Source organism: Rhineura floridana, chromosome 2, assembly GCF_030035675.1.
Source record: "Rhineura floridana isolate rRhiFlo1 chromosome 2, rRhiFlo1.hap2, whole genome shotgun sequence".
NCBI lineage: Eukaryota > Metazoa > Chordata > Lepidosauria > Squamata > Rhineuridae > Rhineura > Rhineura floridana.
In genome coordinates, this window is record NC_084481.1 from 240099779 (window position 1) to 240127055 (window position 27277).

Here is a 27277-nt window from a genome sequence, read left to right on the forward strand (position 1 = left end):
GCAGCAACTGGAGATCTGAGGGTTGGCTGAGAGGACAACCAACAACCCTGCGGATATGAGAGGGACCGGAACAAGGCACTACATGTCTGGGACGCGTTCCCCTTACCTGGCATGTCCCTCTCATAACACCATACCTCCCTCTGCCCGTCACTACATAAGGAAGCCAAGTCAGAGCACAGGTGCATCTACCTCAGCACTGTTGACACTGTCAGGGGCTCTGAGGGGTTTCAGGCAGGGGTCTCCCCAACCCTACCTGGAGATGCCATGGGGGATTCAACCTGGGGCCTTTTGCATGCAGAGCACTTGCTCAACCACTGAGCTATGGTCCTCTGATGTCACCCCCTCTGATTTAAAATAATATTTTTTAAAAAACCCAAAGCAAAACGCAGGAGGAAGATTGCTACGTTTGCCCTCCTGGATATCATGCATTTTCTTGGTTTTTACTTCCATGTTTCTTCTTTTGACGATAAAGTCATTTATTATGTTGAAATAAAATAAAAAAGCAGATGGACATTGCCTTCCCACCACAAGTGCCTTGTGGGAAATGGCAACAGAAGCTCAAAGGAATATACAGATACAGGCCTGGTGTGTCGGAGAGTCACGATGCTGGGGAATGGAGAGTATGAGCGAGCTTACATGTGTGTGTTCGAATCTTTGCTAAGATTCTACCTGCCCTGCAAATTAGTCAGACAGAGACTTTAAGCTTTAAAATAAGAAATAACTACTTTATTCTGGAAGTACATACTTGATAGGAAAGAGTCTTATATCTAGCTAACTAGCTAAGGTGGAGCAGCAAACACTGATCTCAGTGCTTGCCCTTATGCTTGGTGAAGGGGGAGAGACAAAGGAAAGATGTCTGCTCCCCTCTCAAGAGAAAGAAGAAACTGTGGAAGGAGGGAAGGAACTGTGATCAACATCCTCTGCATATCAGTCTATCAGGAAGGAAGGGATAGCAGGAGATCAAAGGACAGGTATAGCCTAGCAACCAAAATGTCTGCTCTCTAGCTACCCTTTTTAACCCCATGCACCCTCAACCCACAAGTTGGAGTTGCACCACATATTCCAACACAGTGGAGGGTGGCAATGCCTTCACCACCTAGCCATGCTTTTCTGCTTTCTGTCTGGGTGGTCCCCCCTCCCCACACCTTCAAAGTTTGTTGGTGTGTGTTTTTGGCCCCCTCCCTGGCACACCCTTAAGACAACATACAAATACCAGTGTGTGTGTGTTTTTGAGGGATGGGGCAAGTGACCTTTGGGAGGGAAAACCCAAAGATTGACAAAGAGACATCTTAAGACTACAAACGGGGGTGTTGCTATACTCTACAGTAGTCATTAAAAGGAAAGGAATATTAACACCAAAGCCACTTATCAATACAAACAACACTTGAGGGAACAGAAATCAGCTGGAGAACTTCAGGGAGGGGGGCAGGGAAGGAGAAACATCCCCCCTCCCAGCCCGTCCCTCCTCCTGTTCCTCCCAGCAACAAAAGCAAAAATTGGTAAGCCAAATTTCCCCCTCGCCTGTCCTGGTTGCCTCTGGACCAGTAGCAGTTCTTTTTTAAAAAAAACACGAACAAAAGGCTCTGTCATGCTGCGCCTGCCCTCCCAGGCCGATATGTGTGTATGTGTTTGCATGGGCGTGTGTGTGGGAGAACACGTGGGGCTGTGCATGGCAGGCAGCCGTAGCCCTGGGGCTAAGAGGCAGCACGTGGCAAGTGAGAGGAGGCAAGTAAAAGGGGGGTAGGTGGAGCAAGCTAAACATACCACTCTTTTTTGGAAATAAAAGACCCGTCATTCTGAGAGACCATGTTATCTGCTATGTCCAGTTGCTCAGGGTCGTATTGGAAACCGAGTATCCTTTCATTGTAGGCCTTGGTGTGGGCCTCATCCTTGTCCACCGTGAAGTAGGGCCTCTTGGAGTCGTCTTCGTACTTGCCACCTCTCACTTTGTGCTCCCCTCTGGTGCCTTTGTCCTCGTAGCCGTGGCCCCCCATCGGGCTGGGCTTCTTCTCGTCGTCCAAGCCGTTTGGGTACCGGTGGTTCTGCGCCATGGGAGGGTGGTGCTGGGGGATGCCAGCTTTGCTGTACCCGTTGCCGTAGATGTGCTTGTTGGTGCTATAGTCGCCCTTGAAGGTGTGGCGGCGATGGCGGAGCATGACAAAAAGGACCACAGCCACCACCACAACCAAGGAGGCACCGCCCACCACGCCCCCAATCACGGCAGTAGGGATGCTCAACTGCACCACAAATGTGCCTGGTGGAGACGGGGTGTAGGGGAATTCTGTCACATTAACTTCCACCTGGCCGGATCGTGTGCCGATGGTGTTGGTGGCCTTGCAGATGTATCTTCCTGCCAGGCTGTAGGTGACCGGCCCCTTGAAGAATAACGTGCTGTTTTGAGTCTCCACATTGTCAAGAAGGGATCCATCCAGTAGCTTCCACTGTTATGACGTGGCAGGAGGGTTGGCGTTTGATATACACGTCAGCTTCACATCTTTCCAGTTGAGGTACCAGTTGCCATCAAAACCATCAATCCTCACTTCAGGCTCATACAGCATGTTGAGAGTCATGCTGTTGGTGAAACGGTCCAGTTGGTAGTTGACCACACACATGAGCTGCTGCTGGTGGGCCTGCCAGCTCGGCAGGAGGCAGTACCGGCTGATCACTGTGACGGTGCCATTGGCGTTGTGGATCTCTTGATACTCCACCTCCCTTTTAGCTGGGTGTCCCAGGTGATGGTGCTTGGGCGCTTCCTGTTGGAGGACGTGCAGGTGGCGACCACAATCTTCTCTGTTATGCCAGCCCTGGCAATCAGCAGGCTTGTGGTGGCCTCCATCCGGTTGTTTGGTTTGGCCAACACAGTGAGGTTGAGCTGGTTCTCCCGATTGCCGGGGGGAACATTGTGAACTTGCAGATGTGAACACCTTCATCCTCCAGCTCGAGGCGCAAGAGCTGGATGGTGCCATCCTTGGTGGAGGGGTCTCGGAAGGCCACCCGCTCCTTGTACGGGGGCAGGATGGAGTCTCCCATCTTGGGGTGGGAGATCGCCATGTTCTGCTTGGAGCCGTTGGTGGCCTTCTGCCAGGTGACCTGTGTGATCTTCACACTGGGGAAGGGGTTGGTCAAGCTGTAGTGCAGGATCACGTCAGTCCCAATGTACCCCGAGACAGTGTCATTGACAAGCACTGTCTGAGCCCAGAGGCCTGGCTTCCCAGGGTTCTCCACAACAGGCGGGGGGTGTCGGTTGCGTGGGCTCTGCATGGCCACTTTGACAGTATTGTCAGAATCCTTGCTGGGCCGGCTGGTGGTCAGCTGCTCAGGTATCACAGAGTTGGGATCCTGGCCCACTTTCATGATGATCTTTATGGAGCACGTCTGGCAGACCCCACCTTCTTTGTTCTCCATGCCCTCCAGAATGTGGATGTGATGAAGTAATCCTGAAACCTTTTGAACTCCAAACCCATGTAGTTGGGGCTGAACTCCTGGACCTTGATGGTGAAACGTATTTCCTGCTCAGGTCTGTTGCAAGTCACCAGCATGTTCGGGTCCATAACTGTGCTGCAGGAGTCTGCCTGGTCTCACCTCACTAGGTACAGCTTGTAATATTCGTATGGTTTGGAAGGCTCTGACTTCAGACAGATTATATCCAGTTTGTCTCCAATTTCTGGATAGATGACCAGACCCTTCCCAGACATGAACTTGGGGTTGGTGGTGCTCCAGGAGACCAGCTCCAGGTTCTTGGCCAGCAGCGGCGGCACCAGCTAGCACAGGGCGAGTAGCAGCCGCAGCAGCCCCCAGCAGAGGTGGTCCAGGCGCTCCTCCGGACGGCCCATCCTCTTCCTCCGCCAGCCCTCCTCCTCCTGACCCCGGAGCCTCCGAGTCTGCCTTCGCCTCCTCCTTCGGTGCGCTTAATCCACTCCGTGGGCAAAACAAGCAAATCCCTCTCCAAAGCCAGGGGCACCCGCGACAGCTCTTCTCTCCCTTCCTTCCAGCTCCTTGAGTGTCTGCCAAATCTGGATCCATACAGGGTCCATGAAATCTATTTTATTATCCCCAGCAGTTGCAGCATCTTGATTAAAAGCAATCCATGGGTCCCTACTCCCCCAGCCCTATTCCCAAAGTTGCCAGGTGCTCCTCTGAGGCTAGTCCTCTCCAGCTGGCTCGGGCCTGCTCAGCTTGCCACAGCTGCACAAGCCAGCCCCTTCCTTGTCCACAAATGCCAGCTGGGGGGCAACTGGGCTCCTTGGGACTCTGCCACTTGCCCACAGCTGCACAGGTGGCAGGGCACGTAACCCCTGAGCCACTGCCTGTGGGGGTGATCTTTAGTTAGCCCTTGACGCCCAGGAGACACGAGCGGGGATTTGAACTCACAGACTCTGGACTCCCAGCCAGGCTCTCCTCCCCACTGTGCTATACCAGCTGTAGCTACCCATAAATATAGAGGCTGCAGAGCTGTGTCTCCAAATAAGCAGCTCCTTCGCTTCCTCTTGTGACCAATGTTTTCCCTTTATTGGTGCAGCTGCAGGAGCAACAGGATGCTGAGGCTGTCGCCGTTTGCACAGCAGCAGCGCTTAGAGGATAGATGCACATGTAACCCCCACAACCTTGTTTTAGTTGGTTCAGTCTGGTGGGTGGGGCTTCATAGCAGAAAAACCCTGTTTGAAGAAGAAAGCTAGTGTGGAGCAGAAAAGTTGGTCCTGGGTGTGGCTGTTAGGGAAGCTATTATTTAGCTGGTCTTTAACCCCTTGATTAAGGGCCTTCCTGCATCTGTGGACTTTCAGGGCCTGAGCAGCAGGTTAGAGCGATTCATGTCCTGAAGATTAAGAAAAAGAACTTTTCAGTTGATTGCAAAGATATTTTGCCAAAAAAAGAAAGGACATGTGGACAAGGATTTTTTAAGTATTTGGAAGCTGAGAACCATATAAAACCGTGTTATATTTAATGTTATGTTTTCTTTATTAAAAAAAAGTTCACAAGTTTTTTGTGTAAAACACATTTTCAATACAAGCTTTTGACACAAGCAACTAGTTAAGTTTTAAAAAGGAAAACACGGTCATATGTATACAAACATATACATGACAGTCTTATCCAGCCTACCATGACATTTTGTTCTGAAATTTTATATTTCTTAAATGCACGGGAAGGGTTTTATGTCACATGTAGTAGTTACATATACTGTGTATAATTACGTCTAAAACAATACCTATCCGTATTGTGATCCTTTACACACTTACTTGGAAGTAAGCTCTCCTGGAGTAAGTGGGATCTGCTTCAGAGCAAACACACATACACCGCAACACACAACCACAAAACAGTTGAGAAACATGACATCCCACAGCCAAAGAAAGGGCTCAGACTCCACATGTAGTTGAACATGTGGAGCTTATCTCATTTTCTACAGAAAGGATAAACAACAAGGCAGGTTCGGCTTGCTATTGCTTGCAGTGGCTTAGGGTTAACTCGATGGGATGCACTTTCAGGCAAACGTGGCCCGAAGTGGGCTTCTCTTTCCCTCTCTTCGGTCTGAAGGAATGATGGGGTTTGGGCTCAATGCCACGAATCAGGCTGGGCTACAGAATGGAAGGCTCTGGGTGATGATGTCTGACCAGAAGGCAGCGGAGTCTGTATTGCTGGATTTTGGCAGGAGGAGGCGTCCAGCCTCGCCACACACCCGCTAAAGATTACACTCTTTAAGTACCTGAAGGGCTGTCACATAGAGGAGGGTACGGATTTGTTCACTGCTGCCCCAGAGGGTAGGACTAGGTCTAATGGTTTTAAGTTGCAGGAGCGTAGATTCAGATTGGACATTACAAGGAACTTCTTGACAGTAAGGGCAGCTCTGCAATGGAACCGACTGCCTAGGGAGGTGGTGGGATCCCCTTCGCTGGATGTCTTCAAGCAGAGGCTGGACAGCTATCTGCGGGAGATGCTCTAGCTGTGGATTTCCTGCTGTGAGCAGGGGGTTGGCCTCGTTGGCCTACAAGGTCCCTTCCAACTCTATGATTCTAAAGGACTTCTGTCTGCCCGCAGGCGTTTGTTCGTCGGCCCGTCCAGGCAGAGAGAGGGTTAAGCCGGACTGGGCGGGGGAGCCAGCTCAACAGTCAGCAAGAGCTGCGCCTGCGCAGAGGGGGGGCGGGCTCTGGTCGCTGTCTCTCTCGCTCGCTGCCGAAGTTGTCCCGGGGCCCAGAAGTTGGCGCTGGACGGAGGCTGAAGGCGGTGGGGCCGGGCTACTCGCTCAGGTCCCTGCCGGCCATGGCGTTCCGCAGGCGGGCCAAAAGTCACCCGCTCTTCAGCCAGGAGTTTCTCATCCACAACCACGCTGACATCGGCTTCTGCCTGGTGCTCTGCGTGCTCATCGCGCTGATGTTCGAGGTGAGCTGCCTGTCCCTGTCGGGAATGCAACTTCTTGGGACTGGTGGGAGGGGACGGGCGTGCGTGCGTGCGTGCGTGCAAGCTAGCTTCCTCTCCTCGCGTATCCTCCTCTTTGATGGGCTCCTCTGAGTCCCGAGGTTTCCTGGCGGTGCGATTCCTTTCCAAAGAGAATGCCTTTCTCAGTATTTCATCTGTTTTTCCCTTTGGGCCATCTCTTCGTGCTTTTGCCGTCACACCACGACCACCAAAACCCCCCACACACCTTCCATGCTCTTCCTTACACCCTCAGTTTTGATGGCGCTCCTAATCCGGGCGTCCCAGAAAACTCCTTTCTGGTTTAGAACTGGCCCCCGTTTATCCTACGAACGTCCTCCCTGGCCTTTTATCTTCTCCTGTCCTGCTCTGGGGCCAGCGTCAGGGACTATGTTGGGCAGCCGCCAAGGCCCTAATATTTCAGGCGGCTGGATAGTGGCTAGCTGCCACTGACGAGGAGGCAGCCACGAGGGGCCCCTTGGGACTTTTAGATCGTAGCTTCTCTTGCAGTTTTTGACAGCATCAGTGGCCCTGGCTCCTTCCTCGTCCACTCAAAGCAGGCAAGCCTGTGGCAGCTCAGCAGACTGGCACTAGGGCCTGTAGGGAGCAGACAGGCAAGTGGAGGTGGCTACTTCACAGATAGATGACTCAGTGTGGCTGGGCATCTGCTGAGGGCCCACACTTGAGCAGGGGGCTCACTGACAAAAGCACCCTGGGCTTGTTCTACCGGCTTGTTCGCCCACTTCTTGCTTTGGCCATAGGTCAGTGGTAGACCATCTGCTTTGCACGGAGAAGGTCCCAGATTCAATCTCCAGGTAGGTCTGGGAATGTTTCCTACTAGAAACCCTGGAGAACTGCTGCCAGTCAGTGTAGACAGACTTGAGTTAGATGGGCCAGTCCTCACACAGCTTCCTGCATTCCTCAGAGCAGTAGATGCCACTTTTCTGCTTGCTCATGAGCTCTTTCCCCTGCAAGCAAGCAGGTGGTTGCAATTATGAGGAAGAAGAGGAGCAGCTGGTGACCATGTGGGTGAGAAGGTCACTGAGAGGGGACTTGCTGAAGCCTCTTGCTGAGGGGACTTCTTGCTCCTTGGCAGTCTCCTCCTTGGTTGAGCAAGCAGTAAGCCACTGCCTTTGTTTATTTGGTCTCTCCCTCTGGACAGCAAAGACCAGCCAGGCCCAATTCAGCAGTGGCAGTGCCCAGAGAGAGCATGGAAGCAATTGCTGCGACTGCTCTTTTATCACTGTCTCTCTTGCTTAGGCAAGACAAGTGGGCAACAGAGGTGGCTCCGAGGAGCAGCAGAACTCTGCTTTTGCTCACTGGTGCCTCTGCCTTTTGGAAGACTGGGCTTGCTGTGCCCTTTAGCTACTCAGAGAGTGCAGAGATCGAGTGGAGAGGAAAATATTTGGGATCAGGTATTATCCTACCTGTTGTGCTGCTGTGAGGTGGATGTGAGCGAGCAAAGGCTGCGACGGCTCCTTGACTTCTGCCTCAGCTGCTCAGTTGCCCACCCAGCTAAGCCTGCAACTGAGGAGCTGCAAGAAGCACAGCTGCCATTACCTCCGCTGTCTCCCTGGGCAGTGCAGCTGTTAAGGTCAGGTGTAGCAGGGCCAGTCCTCTCAGCTGCACTACACAGTGGAGAGGGCAAGAGAGGGAAGGAAGCTGATGCCCCTGCTTAGTCTTCCTGTCCCTCTGTATGGCACAAATCACCCCCCTCCCAAGAAAGAGGTGAGGTGAGGAGGAGAATGGAGAGCCCACACCTGCATATTGTTAAGGCCTCTGTATCCTTGACCTTCCCTGTTCAGGGAACATGTTTTGCTCATCCTTACATAATACTTCACTGCCCTGATCAATTTGCTCATCTGTGACTGTTTAAGGCATCCCTGCTAATAATGAAGTATTTGTCTATCATACAGAGTCTTCTCCTTCTACGCTAATACCTGGGGACTTCACTTTCCTATTAGTTGCCCTCTGAAATCCATATCAAGAGCATTCCTATCCTTGGGCAAAGTGCTGCCGCTGATTCCCTCATTAAAGAAAAACAACACCAAACTATATGAGCTCACCAAGAGAAGTGTGCTTGATTTAGGTCTGCTGGTCAGCTGTGCTATGGAATGCATATTTATAATCCCTTCTTTCCACTATCCCCATAACCCATAGACTGGTAGCTCAGTGACTCTTCCACAAGTGATCTTCTGGTTGTTAACCCATTAAAATGGGGGACTGGCTGGTGCTTGCCTATATAACCTCTGTTCTTAGATGCCATCATTTAGAATTTATGCTACAGTATCATTGTTAACATGGAATAGCCCTATTGAAGCTGCTTCATTAACTGGGCCTTGTAGTTTTGTCACTGTGTGGCATGTCGTGTGTATTTTCTAATATTGTTACCCCTCTGTAAATCTTTTCAAACTGTGTTCTATGGAATCCTTGGGATCCTCAGAAGGTTTTCAGTGGTTTCTCAGTGAAAATAACAATAATGAAGTACAACTTTCCCTGGAAGACATTCCCTCATCCTGTGGAATTCTGATTGTTCCGTACAATCAGTGGGGTTGCATTCTACAGTGTGTCCTTGTGGTACACCAATGAGGTTTGAAATAGTTTCTTTCATGACCGTTGTGCTCTAGAACATGCCCAGATTCCTGAGTAGATAAGTTGAACGTAAAGTTGAACGTAGATAGGTTGAAGCTAAAAAGTTTCAAAACCACTGGTGTAGTGTGTTCATGGATTCATGTGTGGTTGTATGAAATTAGAGGGTGCTGTCTCTACCCATCTACTCAGATATGGGGGAGCAACAGTTTGGATGGTCCTCGGAGTCAGTTTGGTTTTTGAGAATGGACAATATAAAAACTGACAAATCACCGGGCCCGGATGGCATCCACCTGAGAGTTCTCAAAGAACTCAAATGTGAAATTGCTGATCTGCTAACTAAAATATGTAACTTGTCCCTCGGGTCCTCCTCCGTGCCTGAGGACTGGAAAGTGGCAAATGTAACGCCAATCTTACAGGCCAGTTAGCTTAACTTCTGTCCCTGGAAAACTGGTAGAAAGTATGATTAAAGCTAGATTAACTAAGCACATAGAAGAACAAGCCTTGCTGAAGCAGAGCCAACATGGCTTCTGCAAGGGAAAGTCCTGTCTCAGTAACCTATTAGAATTCTTTGAGAGTGTCAACAAGCATATAGATAGAGGTGATCCAGTGGACATAGTGTACTTAGACTTTCAAAAAGCGTTTGACAAGGTACCTCACCAAAGGCTTCTGAGGAAGCTTAGCAGTCATGGAATAAGAGGAGAGGTCCTCTTGTGGATAAGGAATTGGTTAAGAAGCAGAAAGCAGAGAGTAGGAATAAACGGACAGTTCTCCCAATGGAGGGCTGTAGAAAGTGGAGTCCCTCAAGGATCGGTATTGGGACCTGTACTTTTCAACTTGTTCATTAATGACCTAGAATTAGGAGTGAGCAGTGAAGTGGCCAAGTTTGCTGACGACACTAAATTGTTCAGGGTTGTTAAAACAAAAAGGGATTGCGAAGAGCTCCAAAAAGACCTCTCCAAACTGAGTGAATGGGCGGAAAAATGGCAAATGCAATTCAATATAAACAAGTGTAAAATTATGCATATTGGAGCAAAAAATCTGAATTTCACATATACGCTCATGGGGTCTGAACTGGCGGTGACCGACCAGGAGAGAGACCTTGGGGTTGTAGTGGACAGCACGATGAAAATGTCGACCCAGTGTGCGGCAGCTGTGAAAAAGGCAAATTCCATGCTAGCCATAATTAGGAAAGGTATTGAAAATAAAACAGTCGATATCATAATGCCGTTGTATAAATCTGTGGTGCAGCCGCATTTGGAATACTGTGTACAGTTCTGGTCGCCTCATCTCAAAAAGGATATTCTAGAGTTGGAAAAGGTTCAGAAGAGGGCAACCAGAATGATCAAGGGGATGGAGCGACTCCCTTACGAGGAAAGGTTGCAGCATTTGGGGCTTTTTAGTTTAGAGAAAAGGCGGGTCAGAGGAGACATGATAGAAGTGTATAAAATTATGCATGGCATTGAGAAAGTGGATAGAGAAAAGTTCTTCTCCCTCTCTCATAATACTAGAACTCGTGGACATTCAAAGAAGCTGAATGTTGGAAGATTCAGGACAGACAAAAGGAAGTACTTCTTTACTCAGCGCATAGTTAAACTATGGAATTTGCTCCCACAAGATGCAGTAATGGCCACCAGCTTGGATGGCTTTAAAAGAAGATTAGACAAATTCATGGAGGACAGGGCTATCAATGGCTACTAGCCGTGATGGCTGTGCTCTGCCACCCTAGTCAGAGGCAGCATGCTTCTGAAAACCAGTTGCTGGAAGCCTCAGGAGGGGAAAGTGTTCTTGCACTCGGGTCCTGCTTGTGGGCTTCCCCCAGGCACCTGGTTGGCCACTGTGAGAACAGGATGCTGGACTAGATGGGCCACTGGCCTGATCCAGCAGGCTCTTCTTATGTTCTTATGTTCTTAAGTAAGAAATGTGGAAATTACCTGTTTATGTTTGGTGAGAACTGAGGCAGCATTGCATGGTTCATGCCACGAGAGCACATGATACTTTCTTTTACTAATGTGGCTAATCTGGAATAATCTGATGCTTCCTCGTTCTGTCATACTGAATTCCTGACATGAAATAGAATCTAAGCTTCACAGAAAAATATGGACAGAAAAAAATGGGCCAAAGTCATTTTTTTACCACATAGTTGATAACCAGCTTTCGCTATGCAACTAAATGGAAGCATTAAAATAACCAATTTACATTAAACAATGAGGAGAGAAAGTGTCCCCAGAAAGCTTCCTTTGGAAAATGCAAGGCTAACTTTGTTTTGTCACTCAGTATGCCTGCAGCCAGACAACCTTTAGTGCTGTCCACATAAGCAGGGAGAAACCAGGTCAGTTGTTGTTGCTTGTTGGGTAATTTCTTGGATGTCTGCATATTGCAGGAGCTCATGCTGCCTGCTTTGCATATTGTTAGTATGCTGTTTGCCATAGAGTTGTATTTGCGTTACCTCTCTAGTAAGATGCTATGGCTGTGTAGCTGTGCTTCACGGGAAGTAAGTAGGGGGTGTTGCGGATGACATTGGTGCTGGTCCAGCAATTGCGCATTTCAGTGCTTGTTTGATGTCCTAAACATTTACTTGCTTGGTTCATGGGATCAAGTAATCTGGACAGTGGCTTTCTGTTAACTTGATTCACTGCTGCAGCACAAAACCAGAGCATGGCAGGTATCCTAGAAAATGGCAGGTTCTTTCTTTCTTTCTTTCTTTCTTTCTTTCTTTCTTTCTTTCTTTCTTTCTTTCTTTCTTTCTTTCTTTCTTTCTTTCTTTCTTCAGGGGTCTTGTATGATGAGCACAGCCAACTCATGATGTGGACTGTGTTATGCTGACCCTCCCCTCTTTCTCATGTTGTGCTGGTAGAATTGCTTTTTTTTTTTTTAAAGTCCCCATAATACATCTTCCATATCCTCTCCCAAAAGGTAGGAAAGCAGCTGCCAAAGAATATTGATTACAAAGATGTTATTGTGGGGACAATGTTAAGTATCTTGTCTGGAGGACAACACTGGATAGTAATAATAATAATAATAAACTTTAATTTATAGGCCGCCTATCTAGCCAATGGCTACTCTAGGCGGCGTACAGTAGTAACATCCTCCTCTCTGTATAAGGGATGCCCTACAAACAAGCCTGACATTTCTTCTAGCCTTCGTTTCCTCTTGCTTCCCATCTTCTGTCTGGTGGATCTCTGTGAACATTTTGCTGCTGCCTGGACATGAATGTCCTCTGTCTGATTCGTGTGCAGACATGCCTGTTTGTGGCATACAGCTGGAGGGTTTCTTTCAGAACTTTAGACTGTCCCAAATTCCATCCCTCTTAATGAGATCTGGGTAGTTGTGAATGGAGGCTTTCTCTCTCTCTCACCCACCGCTGGCTTGTTGGGGTTCCTTCCAAGCTCTTTCTTCATGTAGCTTTCAGGCAGTTTCCCCCTCTGCAACCCTGGCACTTTGCACAGAAATGCCAGGAATGTTGAACTCCTCCTTTGCCTCTCTAGCTTTTCTTTTTTCCCCCTCCCCTTTTTTCCATGCAAGGGAGGGTGGCGACTCTTGTGAAACAACTTGATCCTTCAGACTCTTCTGACGTGGAGTCTGGCTGGCTCTGCCAGCAACTTTGGGGTGTGTGTGTGAGAGAGAAAGAGCACGTCTGTGGCCTGTGGCTCAGTTGAGTGTGTGATTGAGAAATTGAAGGGGGTGTTTTTTAAAAAAAAAACTAACCGTGTTCCTTGCTTCCCAGTGCCACGTTTCAAAGCAAACTGAGGTGGGGAGGGAAGGTAGGAGCTTTGTGAAGACAAATGGGAGAAAAGAAGATTTTAACTGCTTCACTCAGAACATTTCTCACCCTTTTCAGTTCCGTTCACTTAAACTAACAAGTTGTTTCCAGTACACAAAAACATTGATGGCTTGAGGTTGGAAGATGATTGAGGAAAAATGTGACCACAGTTATCCATGCTCTAGTAGTTAAATCCTGTATAGATTACTGAAATGCAGAGGAGGGGTACCCTTAGCCCACCTGCCATTGCCAACCCATGTTGTCACTTATATTTTTTTTCTTCCCACCCTCTCGTCCGAAGGCAGGGACAGATCACCAGTACCTCACTAGTCAAGCAGCAGCTATGGCAGATTGCTGTCCAGCTTTCCCATTCATTGCCTACTTCAGAGGTTCTCAACACTGTGGTCTGCAAGCTTCATTCAGGTGGTCCACAGAAAGGTGGTGTAACAGTCAAATATCTGGATCTGCCACTTGGTTGATTTTTCTGACATAGGAGATTGAGTGTTTTGACAAGGGCCAGATTATCATAGAGGCTAACGATGCCCTAGCCTAGAGCCCATGATCTTCATAATACAATGCTGATTTGGGTGATGGCATAGAAAAATGTTTTTACTCATTTAATCATATTTAAAACAAGGGAAATTTTTCTTTTAAACTGGTACCACCATAGAGCACTAAATACAGTGTTTAATGATGCATCCAGAGAAACAAGTTGGGAGAACTGCTTGTTTTGTCCTCTTCTTTGATTGGCAGCAGCTATGTGACATCAGGGCTGGGCAGGAGGAACTGTAAGAAGGGGTGAGTGCCTCTATCAGCCATGATTTAGGAAAATAATTGGGAAGTGGGGAAAATATCTGCAGTGCATTTTACTAGACTACTGCAATGCACTTTACACGGGGCTGTCTCTGGGGACTGTTCAAAAACATCTGCTGATGCAAAGTGCAACCACCAGAATGCTAATGAGGGCTGGAAGGTCAGAATATGTGACACCATTTTTGTGCCAGTTGCACTGGCTACCAGTGCATTTCTGGCCCAATTCAAAATGCTGGTATTAACCTTTAAGACCCTAAATCATTTGGGACCAGGTTATCTAAAAGAGTCCCTACATCCATATTGCCTTGCCCATAATCTAGGATCAACATCTGGAGTCCTGCTTCTTGCCTGTTGGTAAGATCTTCCAGTTACCATTTATTTGGCCCTTTCAGTCCTAGCAAGGAAGAAGGCCTTAATTTATTATTATTATTGCCTTCCCTTAAGAGAATTTTGGTGATCTAATTAATTATCTATCATGTGTCTATTTGTCTGTGTGCACTTAGTGCTTCATACTCTGCCTGGGGGTCTGTTGCTTTATTTCTCTCAGTATGTTGCTTTGTGAGGGCTTGAACCTGAAAAGCAACCGATAAATAACTGAAATAAATAAGCAAATTTATTATTCTTTCTGTTTAGCAGAGTAAGCTTACTTTACTACTTGAAGAACATGACATATAGGACGTGTAACTTAGCACATACAATTATGTTCCATGGGTGGATGTGTAATTATTTTTTTAATATAACTAAAGTATTTATCCTTTTTTGTGAAATGTGAATTTGCTCATGTTAGAGATAGAGCTGCAAGATGCTGTACTGGAAAGTACCAAAGTTTCAATCATGCTTACCTGGGACTTAGTCCTATAGAACTCAAGTGGACTTAACTCCTGAGCAGGCATGCGTAGGATTTTACTGCATGTATCTCTTCATTTTTGCCACATGGATAAACAGGAATAAAATATAATAAACATACCAGGATGCATTGGCATGGTAAACAAAAGAAAGCGTTCATTCACCATGCATAGCCTTCTACTTCTCTGGCTCTTATGATTGAGGCTCTTGTTGCTGAACATGTTGAACATTTCTGTATCAATCTGGGCCATAGATTGTGGTGGAGACTTCCCTGAATTTTCAGCTTCCATTCTCTTTTTTAAAAATTCTCTAGCTCTTTTGTTTACAAAGATACAAGAGGAAAATGTGCAGTCAATATGATCAATTATTGCAACCACCTTTAGCTCAAGTACAATTATGGTGAGGATATGTCAGGGAGGCAGTGATCAGGAACTAATATGTTAATTTCCTCTATGACTTCTTCATGCATCTCACCTGCTTCTCTCATAAGATACAACAAAATGGCTCTGTACCAATCTGATAAATGGTTGACATCTCTTCCTGTACTTGTGAGTATCTTGTACATATATGTATTCAATTTCTTGTTATTTATGTAACAGTATGTTTTGTTATTTGTAGTTACTTACTTTGAAAACTAATAAAAACATATTAAAAAATATTCTATCCAGTGGCTAAAAACCTATATGCATATAGCTGGAAATAAGTGCCACTGAACTCATTGTGACTTCCTTCTGAGTAGACATATATAGGATTGTACTGTAAGCCTCCTTTGGCCTTCTAGCATTCTAGCCAATGAATGTAAAGACACTGTAATGATTGTGACAAGCGGGGTTGGGTTGGGTTGGAAACAGTGATAAACTGTTCTCTTCATTTCTCTCCATTGCATCAGTGTGTCAGTGATGGTGCAAGATTTCTCTGGTTCCTTCTCTCTTCAATTAGTACTCATTTTCGTCCAACTAGCTACAGCAGCCTTATTTCCCTGGCTGATGGGATGAGCATTGATTTTCTTGTCTTGCAAGTACACTGGTGAGGATATGGCATTTTGTTTTCTGGCTTGCGAGCAAATTGGTGGACATGCAGTGCTTACTTTTGTTTACAGTTACTGGTTTTAGTAAAATAAATCACTTGGGCCTTTCTCTCACCATTTCCATTACTGAGAATTGAGAAGGAAGTGTGTCTGTGTGAAAGAAAATTATCGCCTAAATCAGTGGTTCCCAACCTTTATGAGTATGGTACCCCCTTCGTAAGCTCAAAAAATTTCATGAGCCCCCCACACTAATTGTAAGTTTAGTCTCTGTTAATTGGAAAAATGATGCGTGGCAAAATCACATCTCTAAATACCCCTTTCCATAAAAAGCTCCCTGCAGACAGGGAGGTGTTGTTTTCTTTTCTTAATGCAAAGGTCCAGTCAAACTGGGTTCCTCTCCCCCACAGTCTGAAGATGTACAGCCCTGTCTCCCAACACCAGTGGGTTACAGTGTTGGGCTAAGATCCAGGTTCAAATCCCCACCCAGCCATGAAGCCCACTGGGTGACCTTGGGCCAGACACAGTCTCTCAGCCTAACCTATCTCACAGGGTCTGTGTAAGGATAAAATGGAAGGAGGGGGACTGTATGCACCACCGCCTTGAGCAACTTGGAGGAAAGGTGGGATATAAATGCAATAATAACTAAATAAATACATTTCAGCTGCAGTATGTGGACCCCAGCCTTATCCAACCTGCTGAGCTTTTCAAAAATCATCATCAAGAAGCAGCAATATGGTAGTGGTGGGGATACTAGATTGTGAAGACAAAATGGTGGATAGGTTCAGGAGGAGGGTTAGTGCTTTTAGGCCTTGGGATGATCATCAGAACTGAATACTTGGCTAGCATGGACTTGGGGAATGAGAGTGGAGCAAAAGGCAGATCAGTGCAAGCACACACACAAACATGCCTACACCTCCTGCAAGCATCTGCAGGTGTGTATGCATTTGGGCATGTGAGAGGGGGGAAGTCCTCAATTGCCACAGCGTCTTGAAAAGAGAGGCTGGGGGGTGGAATGTAGGTGGAAGAAAGGGCACACACACACATCTTCAGAGATGGGGGCGAGCAAGTCCTGAGTTTCCTCACTGCTCCTTGGCTCCATCTGGGCCAAAGGTGAGATCTGGGCAGCCTCGCAAATAAGAAGAATTTTTAAAAGGAGGTGGCAGCAGATGCTTTCCCTTGGCAGGCCTGAAAGATACTCTGGAGCTTCAGCAAGGTCCTCCCCTCTCGTTTGGAGCAAGGGGGAGGTGTCATCTGCAGTGGCAGTGGGGAGCAGACAGTGTAGAGGGAGTGAAGACTTTTAAAAAAATATAATAAATCATTCATTTCTTTACTGTTCACGGCCCCCTCTGGATTACTTCACGGCCCCCTCAGGGGTCACAGCCCCCAGGTTGAGAACCACTGGCCTAAATGTTTTCTGATATTTTATTTTCTGGTGATTTCTCCCTAAAGTTGCATAAGAGGAAGAAGTAAAGCAGATGGCAACTTCTATTAATGCCGTTCTATACATGTGAAGCTGTATCTGCCAAATGTAATGTGTTATTGAAGGTACAAGGAGTCTTTGGCAAGTTGCTATTACCCTACATTTGCCTTTTATGTTTGTGCGAAAGTTTTTTAAAGTTCTGGTTATCTGGATTTTTGTAGACTTTTTATACGCTGGACTGTATTTGTTTTAAAGCAGGGGTGGCTAACTCGTGGCCTTCTAGATGTTACTGAACAAATCTGAGGGACTTCAGGTTCCCCACTCCTGTTTTAAAGATTAATCTGCAGTTATTTCTTGCCAGAAGCTATTGTAAAGTATATGTGCTACTTGATGTTACACTAGTGGGATTATGTTTTTATTTTTTGACGCCTCCTATAAGAGAATAGTGTGATGTAAGGGGGCCTAAAAATCTTTTTATTTTAAACAATATTCACTAATAGGCAAAAAACCTTGCGGTTTAAGAACGTACCTATAGCCCACAGATATGTCTATCAAACTTTAAAAAGCAGGGAAATTGGCCAGCTATAGTGAATGCACCGGGAAGCAGGAGACCTGATCTCCTGTCTGAGATAGTGTGCTTCCCTACAAATTTGTCAAAATGCAAACACAATTTGGGTTAGTCTTTCACAGTCCAATCCACTTCCTGTGTAGCTTGGAGGGCCCACTGAGCTTCAGTGCCCTCCTCAAAGCCGTTATAATAATAATAATAATAAAATTTTATTTATGAGTCGCCTATCTGGCCGAATTAACGGTCACTCTAGGCGACGTACACTGACACAATAAAATACAATATAAACCAGAAAACCACATTCAATAATTAAACTAAACAGCATTAAAAGCTAACCCATCCCAGAAATCCCATAGGCCTGCCTGAACAGCCAGGTCTTCAAGGCCCGGCGGAAACCTATGAGGGAGGGGGCATGACGAAGATCGAAAGGAAGGGAATTCCAGAGGGTGGGGGCCACAATCGAAAATGCCCTCTCTCTGGTCCGCACCAGCCTAGCTGTTTTAACTGGTGGGACCGAGAGAAGGTCTTGTGTGGCTGATCTTGTCAGGTGGCATAATTGGTGATGCTGGAGGCACTCCTTTAGATAAACTGGGCCGAAACCGTATAGGGCTTTAAAGGTCAACACCAACACCTTGAATTGGGCCCGGTAGACAACTGGTAGCCAGTGTAGATCTACTAACACCGGAGTGATATGATCACGGCGATGGCTGTTCTTAATCAAACGTGCTGCCGCATTCTGTATCAGCTGTAATTTCCAGACCGTTTTCAAGGGTAACCCCGCGTAGAGCGCATTACAGTAGTCTAAGCGGGAGGAGACCAGAGCATGAATCACCCGTGGGAGCAGATGGGCAGGAAGGTAGGGTTGCAGCCTCCGTATCAGATGAAGTTGATACCAAGCCGCCCAGCTCACTGCCGAAACCTGAGCCTCCATGGACAGCTGGGAGTCAAGAATGACCCCAAGGCTGCGGACCTGGTCTTTCAGGGGCAATTTTACCCCATTAAACACCAGGTCTATGTCTCCCAACCTTCTCTTGTCCCCCACGAGCAATACCTCAGTCTTGTCGGGGTTCAATTTCAGCCTATTCCTTCCCATCCATCCACTTACGGATTCCAGGCACTTAGACATGGTCTCCACAGCCAACTGTGGTGAGGACTTAAACGAGAGATAGAGCTGAGTGTCTGAGTGACTCCCCCCAAGATACCCCCCTCTGGTTTGCACATCCCCCACTCCCTGTCCGCCAAAGAGGCAGGCCCTCACCCCTAACTGCACAATTTGCCTTAAATCCAACAGGCACTCCAATCTCAGCTATTTTGTCGGCGATGACCCGGCCGTTGTCCTCATTCAACCACGTCGGGTAAGAGGAAGTGCAGGCAGAGGTGGTGGGGTGCTGTAAGTCCACTACAGCTCTTGCTTATAGATCCCAAGCTCGATGGGGTTGGTAGGGCACTGAGCTGTAGCGATAGTCAGGACTCTGTAAAAGCGGTGTTGAAGGGTCCAGCAACAGATGGCGTTGGTCATAAGGAGGGTCCGTTTTTGCTCGCAGGCTGTACTGTATAAGGTGGGGGAAAAAAAGCAGGAAGCGGAGATCTCCCCGTATGGCAACTCCTTGGTGGCGTGCAACGTCCGAGGCAGTGTGTGCAAGACGTCCCCACACTTGATGTCGCAGGATAAGGAGATTGCAGAGAAGCTGAATGAATTCCTTGCAAGTGTCTTCACAGTGGAGAATATAGGGCACATCCTTGTGTCCAAACTAACTTTTGCAGGAAGGACGTCTGAGGAACTGAGGCAAATAGTGGTGACAGGAGATGAAGTTAGGCCTTATTGTCAAATTACAAACTGACAAATCACCGGTTCTGGATGTCATCCACCTGAGAGTTCTAAAAGAACTCAAATGTAAGGTTGCAGATTTTCTAACAAAAACATGTAATTTATCCTTGAGATCCGTCTCCATACCCGAGGACTGGAAAGTGGCCAAGGTATCACCAGTTTTTAAAAAAGGATCGGGGGGAGGGGTCCTGGAAATTATAGGCTATTTAATTTAATGTCTGTCCCAGGAAAACTGCTGGAAAGTATTGTTAAATAATAATAATAATAAAATTTTATTTCTAAGCCACCTATCTGGCCGAATTAACGGCCACTCTAGGCGGCGTACATAAAATTAAAAATACAACATATAAGTACAAATATAACATCAGTCTCTAATTAATCTACCCCCCCACATCTTTACAGACTAAAACCAGATTACCCAGGAATCCCATAGGCCCACCTAAACAGCCAAGTTTTCAATCCTCGGCGGAAACCTACCAAGGAGGGGGCATGGCGAAGGTCATATGGCAGAGAATTCCAAAGGGTGGGGGCCACAATCGAAAATGCCCTCTCTCTGGTCCGCACCAACCTAGCTGTTTTAACTGGTGGGACCGAGAGAAGGTCTTGTGAGGCTGATCTCGTCAGGCAGCGTATTTGGTGATGCTGGAGGCGCTCCTTTAGATAAACTGGACCGAAACCGTGTAGGGCTTTAAAGGTTAACACCAACACCTTGAACTGGGCCCGGTAAACAACTGGTAGCCAGTGTAGATCTTCTAATACTGGAGTGATATGATCACGGCGGCGGCTGTTCTTAATCAACCGTGCCGCCGCATTCTGTACCAGCTGTAATTTCCGGACCGTCTTCAAGGGTAACCCAACATAGAGCGCATTACAGTAGTCTAAGCGAGAGGAGACCAGGGCGTGTACCACCCGTGGGAGCAGATGGACAGGAAGGTAGGGTCGCAGCCTCTGTATCAGATGTAATTGATACCAAGCTGCCCGGCTCACTGCCAAAACCTGAGCCTCCATGGACAGCTGGGAGTCAAGAATGACCCCGAGGCTGCGAACCTGGTCCTTCAGGGGCAATCTTACCCCATTCAACACCAGGTCAATATCTCCTAACCTTCTCTTGTCTCCCACAAGCAGTACCTTGGTCTTGTTGGGGTTCAGTTTCAACCTGTTACCTCCCATCCATTCACTTACGGACTCCAGGCACTTGGAAATAGTATCCACAGCCAACTCTGGTCAGGACTTAAACGAGAGATAGAGCTGAGTGTCATCCGCATATTGGTGACACTGCAGCCCAAATCTCCTGATGATGGCCCCCAGCGGCTTTACATAGATGTTAAATAGCATGGGAGAGAGGATAGAACCCTGTGGCACACCACAATTGAGAGGCCAAGGGTCTGAAACCTCCTCTCCCAATGCCACTTGTTAAAGATAAAATAACCAAGGTTACAGAAGAACAAGCCTTGTTGAATCAGAACCAGCATGGCTTCTGCAAGGGTAAGTTCTGTCTCACTAATCTATTAGAGTTTTTTGAGAGTCTAAGCAGGCATATAGATAGATAGATAGATAGATAGATAGATAGATAGATAGATAGATAGATAGATAGATAGAGACCCAGTTGACATACAGTATTTGGACTTTTGAAAAGCTTTTTCCAAGGTACCTCACCAAAGACTCCTGAATAAGCTTAGAAGTGCATAGTTAAACTCAGGGCTGTGAAGTCAGAGTCGTGGAGTCAGAGTTGGAAGCAATTTTGGGTGGAGTCGGTAGAAATGTAAGGACTCCGACTCCGGCTTCAAAATACATTTTGATTGACAAATGTGGTCCATCCCTAGCTGCTGTTGCAGGCTGTGCTCTCTAGCAATGTGGCTGTTTGCTTCCCCTCACTTCTCCTATAGGCTTCAGTCTATTGCATTTCTTTGTTCTTGCCTGTGTCGATTTTCCCCAGTGTGTGACTCATTGATTTGGTTTTTATCAGACCTTGTTCCAGCTGCTGCTCTCCTTTCTGCAGTAAAGGCTGCTGTTGGTTGTGAAGTGCACAGCAGGAAGACAAACTCCCCCTCCATTCTGCAAATGAACTTTGATTAAAGTCCAACTTCTGTTCTAAATTTTAGCAATTGCCTTTCCAACTCCCATCTGTAGCACTGGACTAAAAGCTATACATTGTTCTGTTTCAGCATTTTTGAGCTGTATTCCAGCCAGGGTGCATACCTGACATAATGGGTACACAATGAGGAACTGAAGGCTAATAATTGCCTTCATTTTTTCTGCTTGGTGCTTCCTAGCTACAAACTCCATATTTGTCTTGGCTCTACTTGGCTAATTTCCCTTCTTTATATCCTTGCTACCCTATTCACCTTATCCCACACTTGGATTGCCACCTTCATTCTGTTTTTCTCCTCTGAGACCTATTAAGAACATAGGAACATAAGAACATAAGAAGAGCCTGCTGGATCAGGCCAGTGGCCCATCTAGTCCAGCATCCTGTTCTCACAGTGGCCAACCAGGTGCCTGGGGGAAGCCCGCAAGCAGGACCCGAGTGCAAGAACACTCTCCCCTCCTGAGGCTTCCGGCAACTGGTTTTCAGAAGCATGCTGCCTCTGACTAGGGTGGCAGAGCACAGCCATCATGGCTAGTAGCCATTGATAGCCCTGTCCTCCATGAATTTGTCTAATCTTCTTTTAAAGCCATCCAAGCTGGTGGCCATTACTGCATCTTGTGGGAGCAAATTCCATAGTTTAACTATGCGCTGAGTAAAGAAATACTTCCTTTTGTCTGTCCTGAATCTTCCAACATTCAGCTTCTTTGAATGTCCACGAGTTCTAGTATTATGAGAGAGGGAGAAGAACTTTTCTCTATCCACTTTCTCCATGCCATGCATAATTTTATACACTTCTATCATGTCTCCTCTGACCCGCCTTTTCTCTAAACTAAAAAGCCCCAAATGCTGCAACCTTTCCTCGTAAGGGAGTCGCTCCATCCCCTTGATCATTCTGGTTGCCCTCTTCTGAACCTTTTCCAACTCTAGAATATCCTTTTTGAGATGAGGCGACCAGAACTGTACACAGTATTCCAAATGCGGCCACACCATAGATTTATACAACGGCGTTATGATATCGGCTGTTTTATTTTCAATACCTTTCCTAATTATCGCTAGCATGGAATTTGCCTTTTTCACAGCTGCCGCACACTGGGTCGACATTTTCATCGTGCTGTCCACTACAACCCCGAGGTCTCTCTCCTGGTCGGTCACCGCCAGTTCAGACCCCATGAGCGTATATGTGAAATTCAGATTTTTTGCTCCAATATGCATAATTTTACACTTGTTTATATTGAATTGCATTTGCCATTTTTCCGCCCATTCACTCAGTTTGGAGAGGTCTTTTTGGAGCTCTTCGCAATCCCTTTTTGTTTTAACAACCCTGAACAATTTAGTGTCGTCAGCAAACTTGGCCACTTCACTGCTCACTCCTAATTCTAGGTCATTAATGAACAAGTTGAAAAGTACAGGTCCCAATACCGATCCTTGAGGGACTTCACTTTCTACAGCCCTCCATTGGGAGAACTGTCCGTTTATTCCTACTCTCTGCTTTCTGCTTCTTTCTTTGGGGAATTGTCCCCTCTTCAGCCTGTTCGTTAGCAGGGAATGAAGCAGATGCTGTATAGTTTTGAGAGGGCTCTTTGCCTCTCTAACAGCTGCAAAACAGTCAGTAATTTTTAGGTCAGTCTTACTCTGTCGTGTGATGACCAGACACATTTTATCTGCTAAATTTCTAGCTACCAAGCAGGTGTTAAAAGCCTGGCAACACTAGCTTGGCAGGTGAGCTTTCTTGCTCCCCAGATTTGACTTCATCTTGATCACTTAAGGTGGGCTGGGGGGGGGGAAGAACAGTGACATGCACCCTTCCTTAGAAGCCCCCCCTTCCACTTATCCTGCTATTGGTGATCAAAGGGTATTTTATAAAATGTCTGTTGTGCCTGCTAATTACTCATCTTGAGTATATAGTTTTTCAAAAAGGGATTTTTTTTACTTGGGTGTACCAAATTCCCTCTTTCCCAGTATCTGTACCAAAGTAGTGGCAAAAGATGTTACTTGCAGTTTCTAGAACCAACTCACAGGTAAATCATTGTTGTTGTTTCTGACTTTTAAAAATACTGAATAGAACTATCAAGTTGTATAATGGTAGAATGTTGAAAAAGCTAGACATCTTCACTACAGAGCCACTTTTTGCTCCCAGGCAATGGGAGCTGATTTTTCCCCTCCGTTACATAGATTAGCAACTCTGGAGGAGCAAGACAGTGAGTTACGGAATAAACAGCTGCCAGTGTGCTGTTAGGGCACAACTTTGAGGAATAGGTTTCGGGACCTGCTGAAGCCCAGGGATTCCAGAAGACCACCAGAGACAGCAGCAGATGATGGGGGCCAGCGGTGTGGCAGGAAACAGCTGTATTTGAGGTCAGAATTTCCACCAGGTTTTTGGGTGCCCTTTGGCACGTAGCCTGGCTCCGTTTCTTGAATCATGTGTGGAGGATGTATCCAGTGTAGTGCTAAGTGAACGTTCCATCAGTGCAAGGATTTATGCTTGTGCACTGGAACATTCGTCCCCTCTCCTCCACCCATGCACCATCTAAATCTGTTCTGGATTTTACCCCAACTCTCTGGAGCAGATTGAAGGAGGCACGGGGGGGGGGATGTGGGAGAGAGGGAGAATGTTCCACTGCACAAGCAGAAATCCTTGCGCTGACAGGTTGCATTAGTTCAATACTGCCCTGTGTGTGTGTGTGTTTTCCTTCTGGTGCGTTGGAGTGGCACAAATTCATTCCTATTTCTGCTTATGACAAATGTGCAGAATTCAGACAAGTGCTATGGTTATGTGACTTTACCTGGCACAGTGGTCTTGGAGGGAACTGGTCTTTTATAAAGGGGCTGCCTTTGGTGGTCCCTCCTTAACCTAATGCTTCTATTATCTCCCTGCCTGCTTCCATTCTTGTGGGGTTGCTGATATTATGGCACAATCTTCTGAAGATAATACAGAGAAGAGGGGGGTATTATATTATCTTCTTCTGAAGATGAGAGAAGAGGATGAGAGATCTTTTTTGTAGGTATTCTTTCCAGCTGCTTTGATAGTGCTGGACTGTGGCCAGAAAAGGCTCCGATCCCATCAAGTTTATTAGATCCTACCATCATTTTTCTTTTAGAAGCTGGCCTTTTTAGCCTCTTGGACAAAAGGACAGTGAGTGTCTATATTGGGGGAGAGTGCATTTGAACCTTGCTTGAGTCTGGGAGAGTGACATTTGTTTTCAGAATTATTATTTATTTTATTTATTAGATTTATATCCCACCCTTTCTGCCAGAAGGAGAAAGAAAGGGATTGCCACGGTCTAAAAGATGTGCCCTTCCCCAGTTGCTGTAAACTGAAATGTGGATCTGGAAGTCCTAGACAAGAATGTCAGTCTGGTTCAGCATGGTATTTTGGGATCTCCTTCAAAAGGAGGGAGAGCATGCTCCTAAGAGCATGCCTAGCTGTCCTAACATTTAAGTGATGCATGAGGGTTAATAACTAAAATACAATCCAGACAAGATGAGACGTTCCGTTAGTAGATGACCATGAAGGTGGAGTTCACTAAGTGGACTGATACTGGTCCTCCTGAGTGTTGAACCGTTTTGTCAGTCTGATCTAATTTGTTGAAAGAACAGGATACATAGGCAGAGCAATTCTTCACCCTGAAAGACTTGCGTTCTACAGGCTGATGTATACACTGTTTTTCAGTGGGTGAGGGTTCTTTTTAAATTGCTTTGATTATTGAGGTTTCATACTTTTTACAAAACCTTATCAAAATCCTCTGTAATCACACAGTAGTAGTAGCATATTATCCAATATAAAGTTGTTGCTGTTTTGTTAAGAAACTTAGTTTATGCAGAATGACAAATTTAAGTACAGTAGGGCCCCGCTTTACAGTGCTTCGCTTTACGGCGCTTCGCTAATGCAGCCGTCTCAATTAGACTAAAGCCTCACTCATACGGCACTTGTTCCGCTTTTACGGCAGTTTTCGGACATCGCGTGCCATTCTGTTCAATGAGTTCTGCTTTACAGTGTGGCCCCGGAACATAACCCACCGTATGAGTGGAGCCCTACTGTACTGGCTCAATGGGTACCACAGTGGGTACAACTTATGACAGTATTGTAAGTTGAGATTCACATAGCTGAATCAATACTTGCAATGTAAGGTAATAGCCTGTGCAGCACATCTGGGTATGTTCTTCTTGAGTTGTGTGAATCTGAGGATTTCAGATTTTATTACATATAATCTGAGGGCTGAAGGAAAAAAATGTTGAGCTATATTTTGCATATATACCATTACTTTCAGGGGATAATACTGTAAAACATTTATGTGAAGCAAAGCTTGGCATCTTTTTGCCTCTATTGATCTCTTTGCAGCAAGACCAGACTGCTAGGTGAAATATTCTGAATTAACTAGTGCTTACTATAAAAGTGATGTGTTGTATTGATTAACACATTGGGGAAGTGTCTGTGGCCCAGCGATAAGAGCATATGTTTTGCAGACAGAGAGCACACTTGGATCCCTGGATCCCCAGCTAAAAAGGAACTGAGAGGGGCAAAAAAATCCTCTACCCTTGGAGAGATGCTGTCAGTCCAAATCGACAGCAATGCCATCTTCATATAATCCTTTGCCTGTCCCTTGCCATTCAGCCTGGCCACATGAGGATATAAGTGTGCAGAAGAGATGGGGCGGGGGCTCTCAGCCCTGCCCCAGCATTGTTGGGCATGCCTCCTCCACTCCCAGCCTTTGCATCTTTAGCATCGCAAAGGTCCGTGAAAGTCCTTACAAGACTTCTTGTGATTGGCAACCCTGATAAGGCCAGCTTTCTGATCACAAAGAGGCTTGCAAGTGCATTCAGGCAAGCACTTTCAAGCTCACTTCAGGCACACAGAGGTCAGGGTGGTGGTGGAGTGGGTGCAGCCAGCACAAGCACAGATATTGAGGGCAGGGCCAACATACTCCTCTTCCCCCCGTCCCTCTGTACATTTATGCCCTTGCGTGTCCAAGCTGAATGCCCAAAGAAAGCTGTATTTACATGGCTACCTGTCATTGCTGGGAAAAGGAGAACTCATGAACCACCACTGTGCATGTTATACTGAGCTACTTGACTAGGACTGTGAACACTCATCATACAAAGCAGAATAAGCAGAATTATACATAGAAGGGAGAATGTGTCAAAACATAGTGTGCTTCACCAGAACCTTCAACGTAAGCTATTATGGGAAGGAGCAAGAGGAGTGAATTTAACATCTTGATTTTTAGAACAATTCTTTGTTGAATCCCCTTTTTATGAAGGGTTTCATCGCCAACCAGTTAGCAGCCTGGCAAGGATGTCTGAGTGGTAAGCTGGGTGACCTGTCATTGTGATGGTGGAATCAATAAAAGATTTATGACAAAAAGATTTCCTTTGTGATTTTCAGACAAACTGATACAGCACCTTTTTTTTTCTTTACAGGTTACAGCCAAGACTGCCTTTTTGTTTATCTTACCTCAATATAATGCTAGCGTATCTACAGCAGGTAAGAAAAGAAACCCATACTTTACTAGCATGTTGTATTTTAAAGCACTGCTTGGTAGCCTGCAAGCTAAGACCCCTGGATTGTTCATTAGCTAAGCTTGTGTAACTGCTATGACAATCAAGCTTCTTTTTGATTATACTGTATGTTGACCTTGCTTTGTCCCTGTTTATCCCATAGACTTCATTGCAGGGGAAGTTGTGGTCTTCCAGATGTTGCTTGACTACAGCCCCCATCCTCCTTGACCATTGGCCATGCTGTTTGGGGCTGATGGGAGCTGGAGTCCAACAACATCTGGAGGGCCACAGCTTCCCCACTCCTGTTTTCCCCCGAACAGCCTCCTTTCCAAACAGCCACTCCTGAAAATATGTTGATATAGACAACTGTTAAAAATTCCTTCATGTTGGAAATGGGTTGTAACATAAAAGAAGCTGAAGCAGTGTTCATTTT

At 46.4% G+C, this 27277-nt stretch overlaps 1 protein-coding gene and 1 pseudogene across 2 annotated transcripts in view; one reads left to right on the forward strand and one right to left on the reverse strand.

The window, feature by feature from the left end:
* Positions 1-895: 895 nt before the first annotated feature.
* Positions 896-3750, reverse strand: LOC133378468 (nectin-1-like; annotated as a pseudogene).
* Positions 3751-6082: 2332 nt separating this feature from the next.
* TRAM2 (translocation associated membrane protein 2) overlaps positions 6083-27277 on the forward strand; it is a 64641-nt gene continuing 43446 nt past the window's right edge. The window contains exons 1-2 of one of the 2 annotated variants that reach the window (XM_061612683.1): positions 6083-6372; positions 26767-26830. In XM_061612683.1, coding sequence (XP_061468667.1) covers positions 6253-6372; positions 26767-26830 — 184 coding nt within the window. In that variant the 5' untranslated portion in view covers positions 6083-6252. Of the gene's footprint in view, positions 6373-14912; positions 14965-26766; positions 26831-27277 lie in introns of those variants that run through there. The other variant, XM_061612684.1, reaches the window with a different exon arrangement.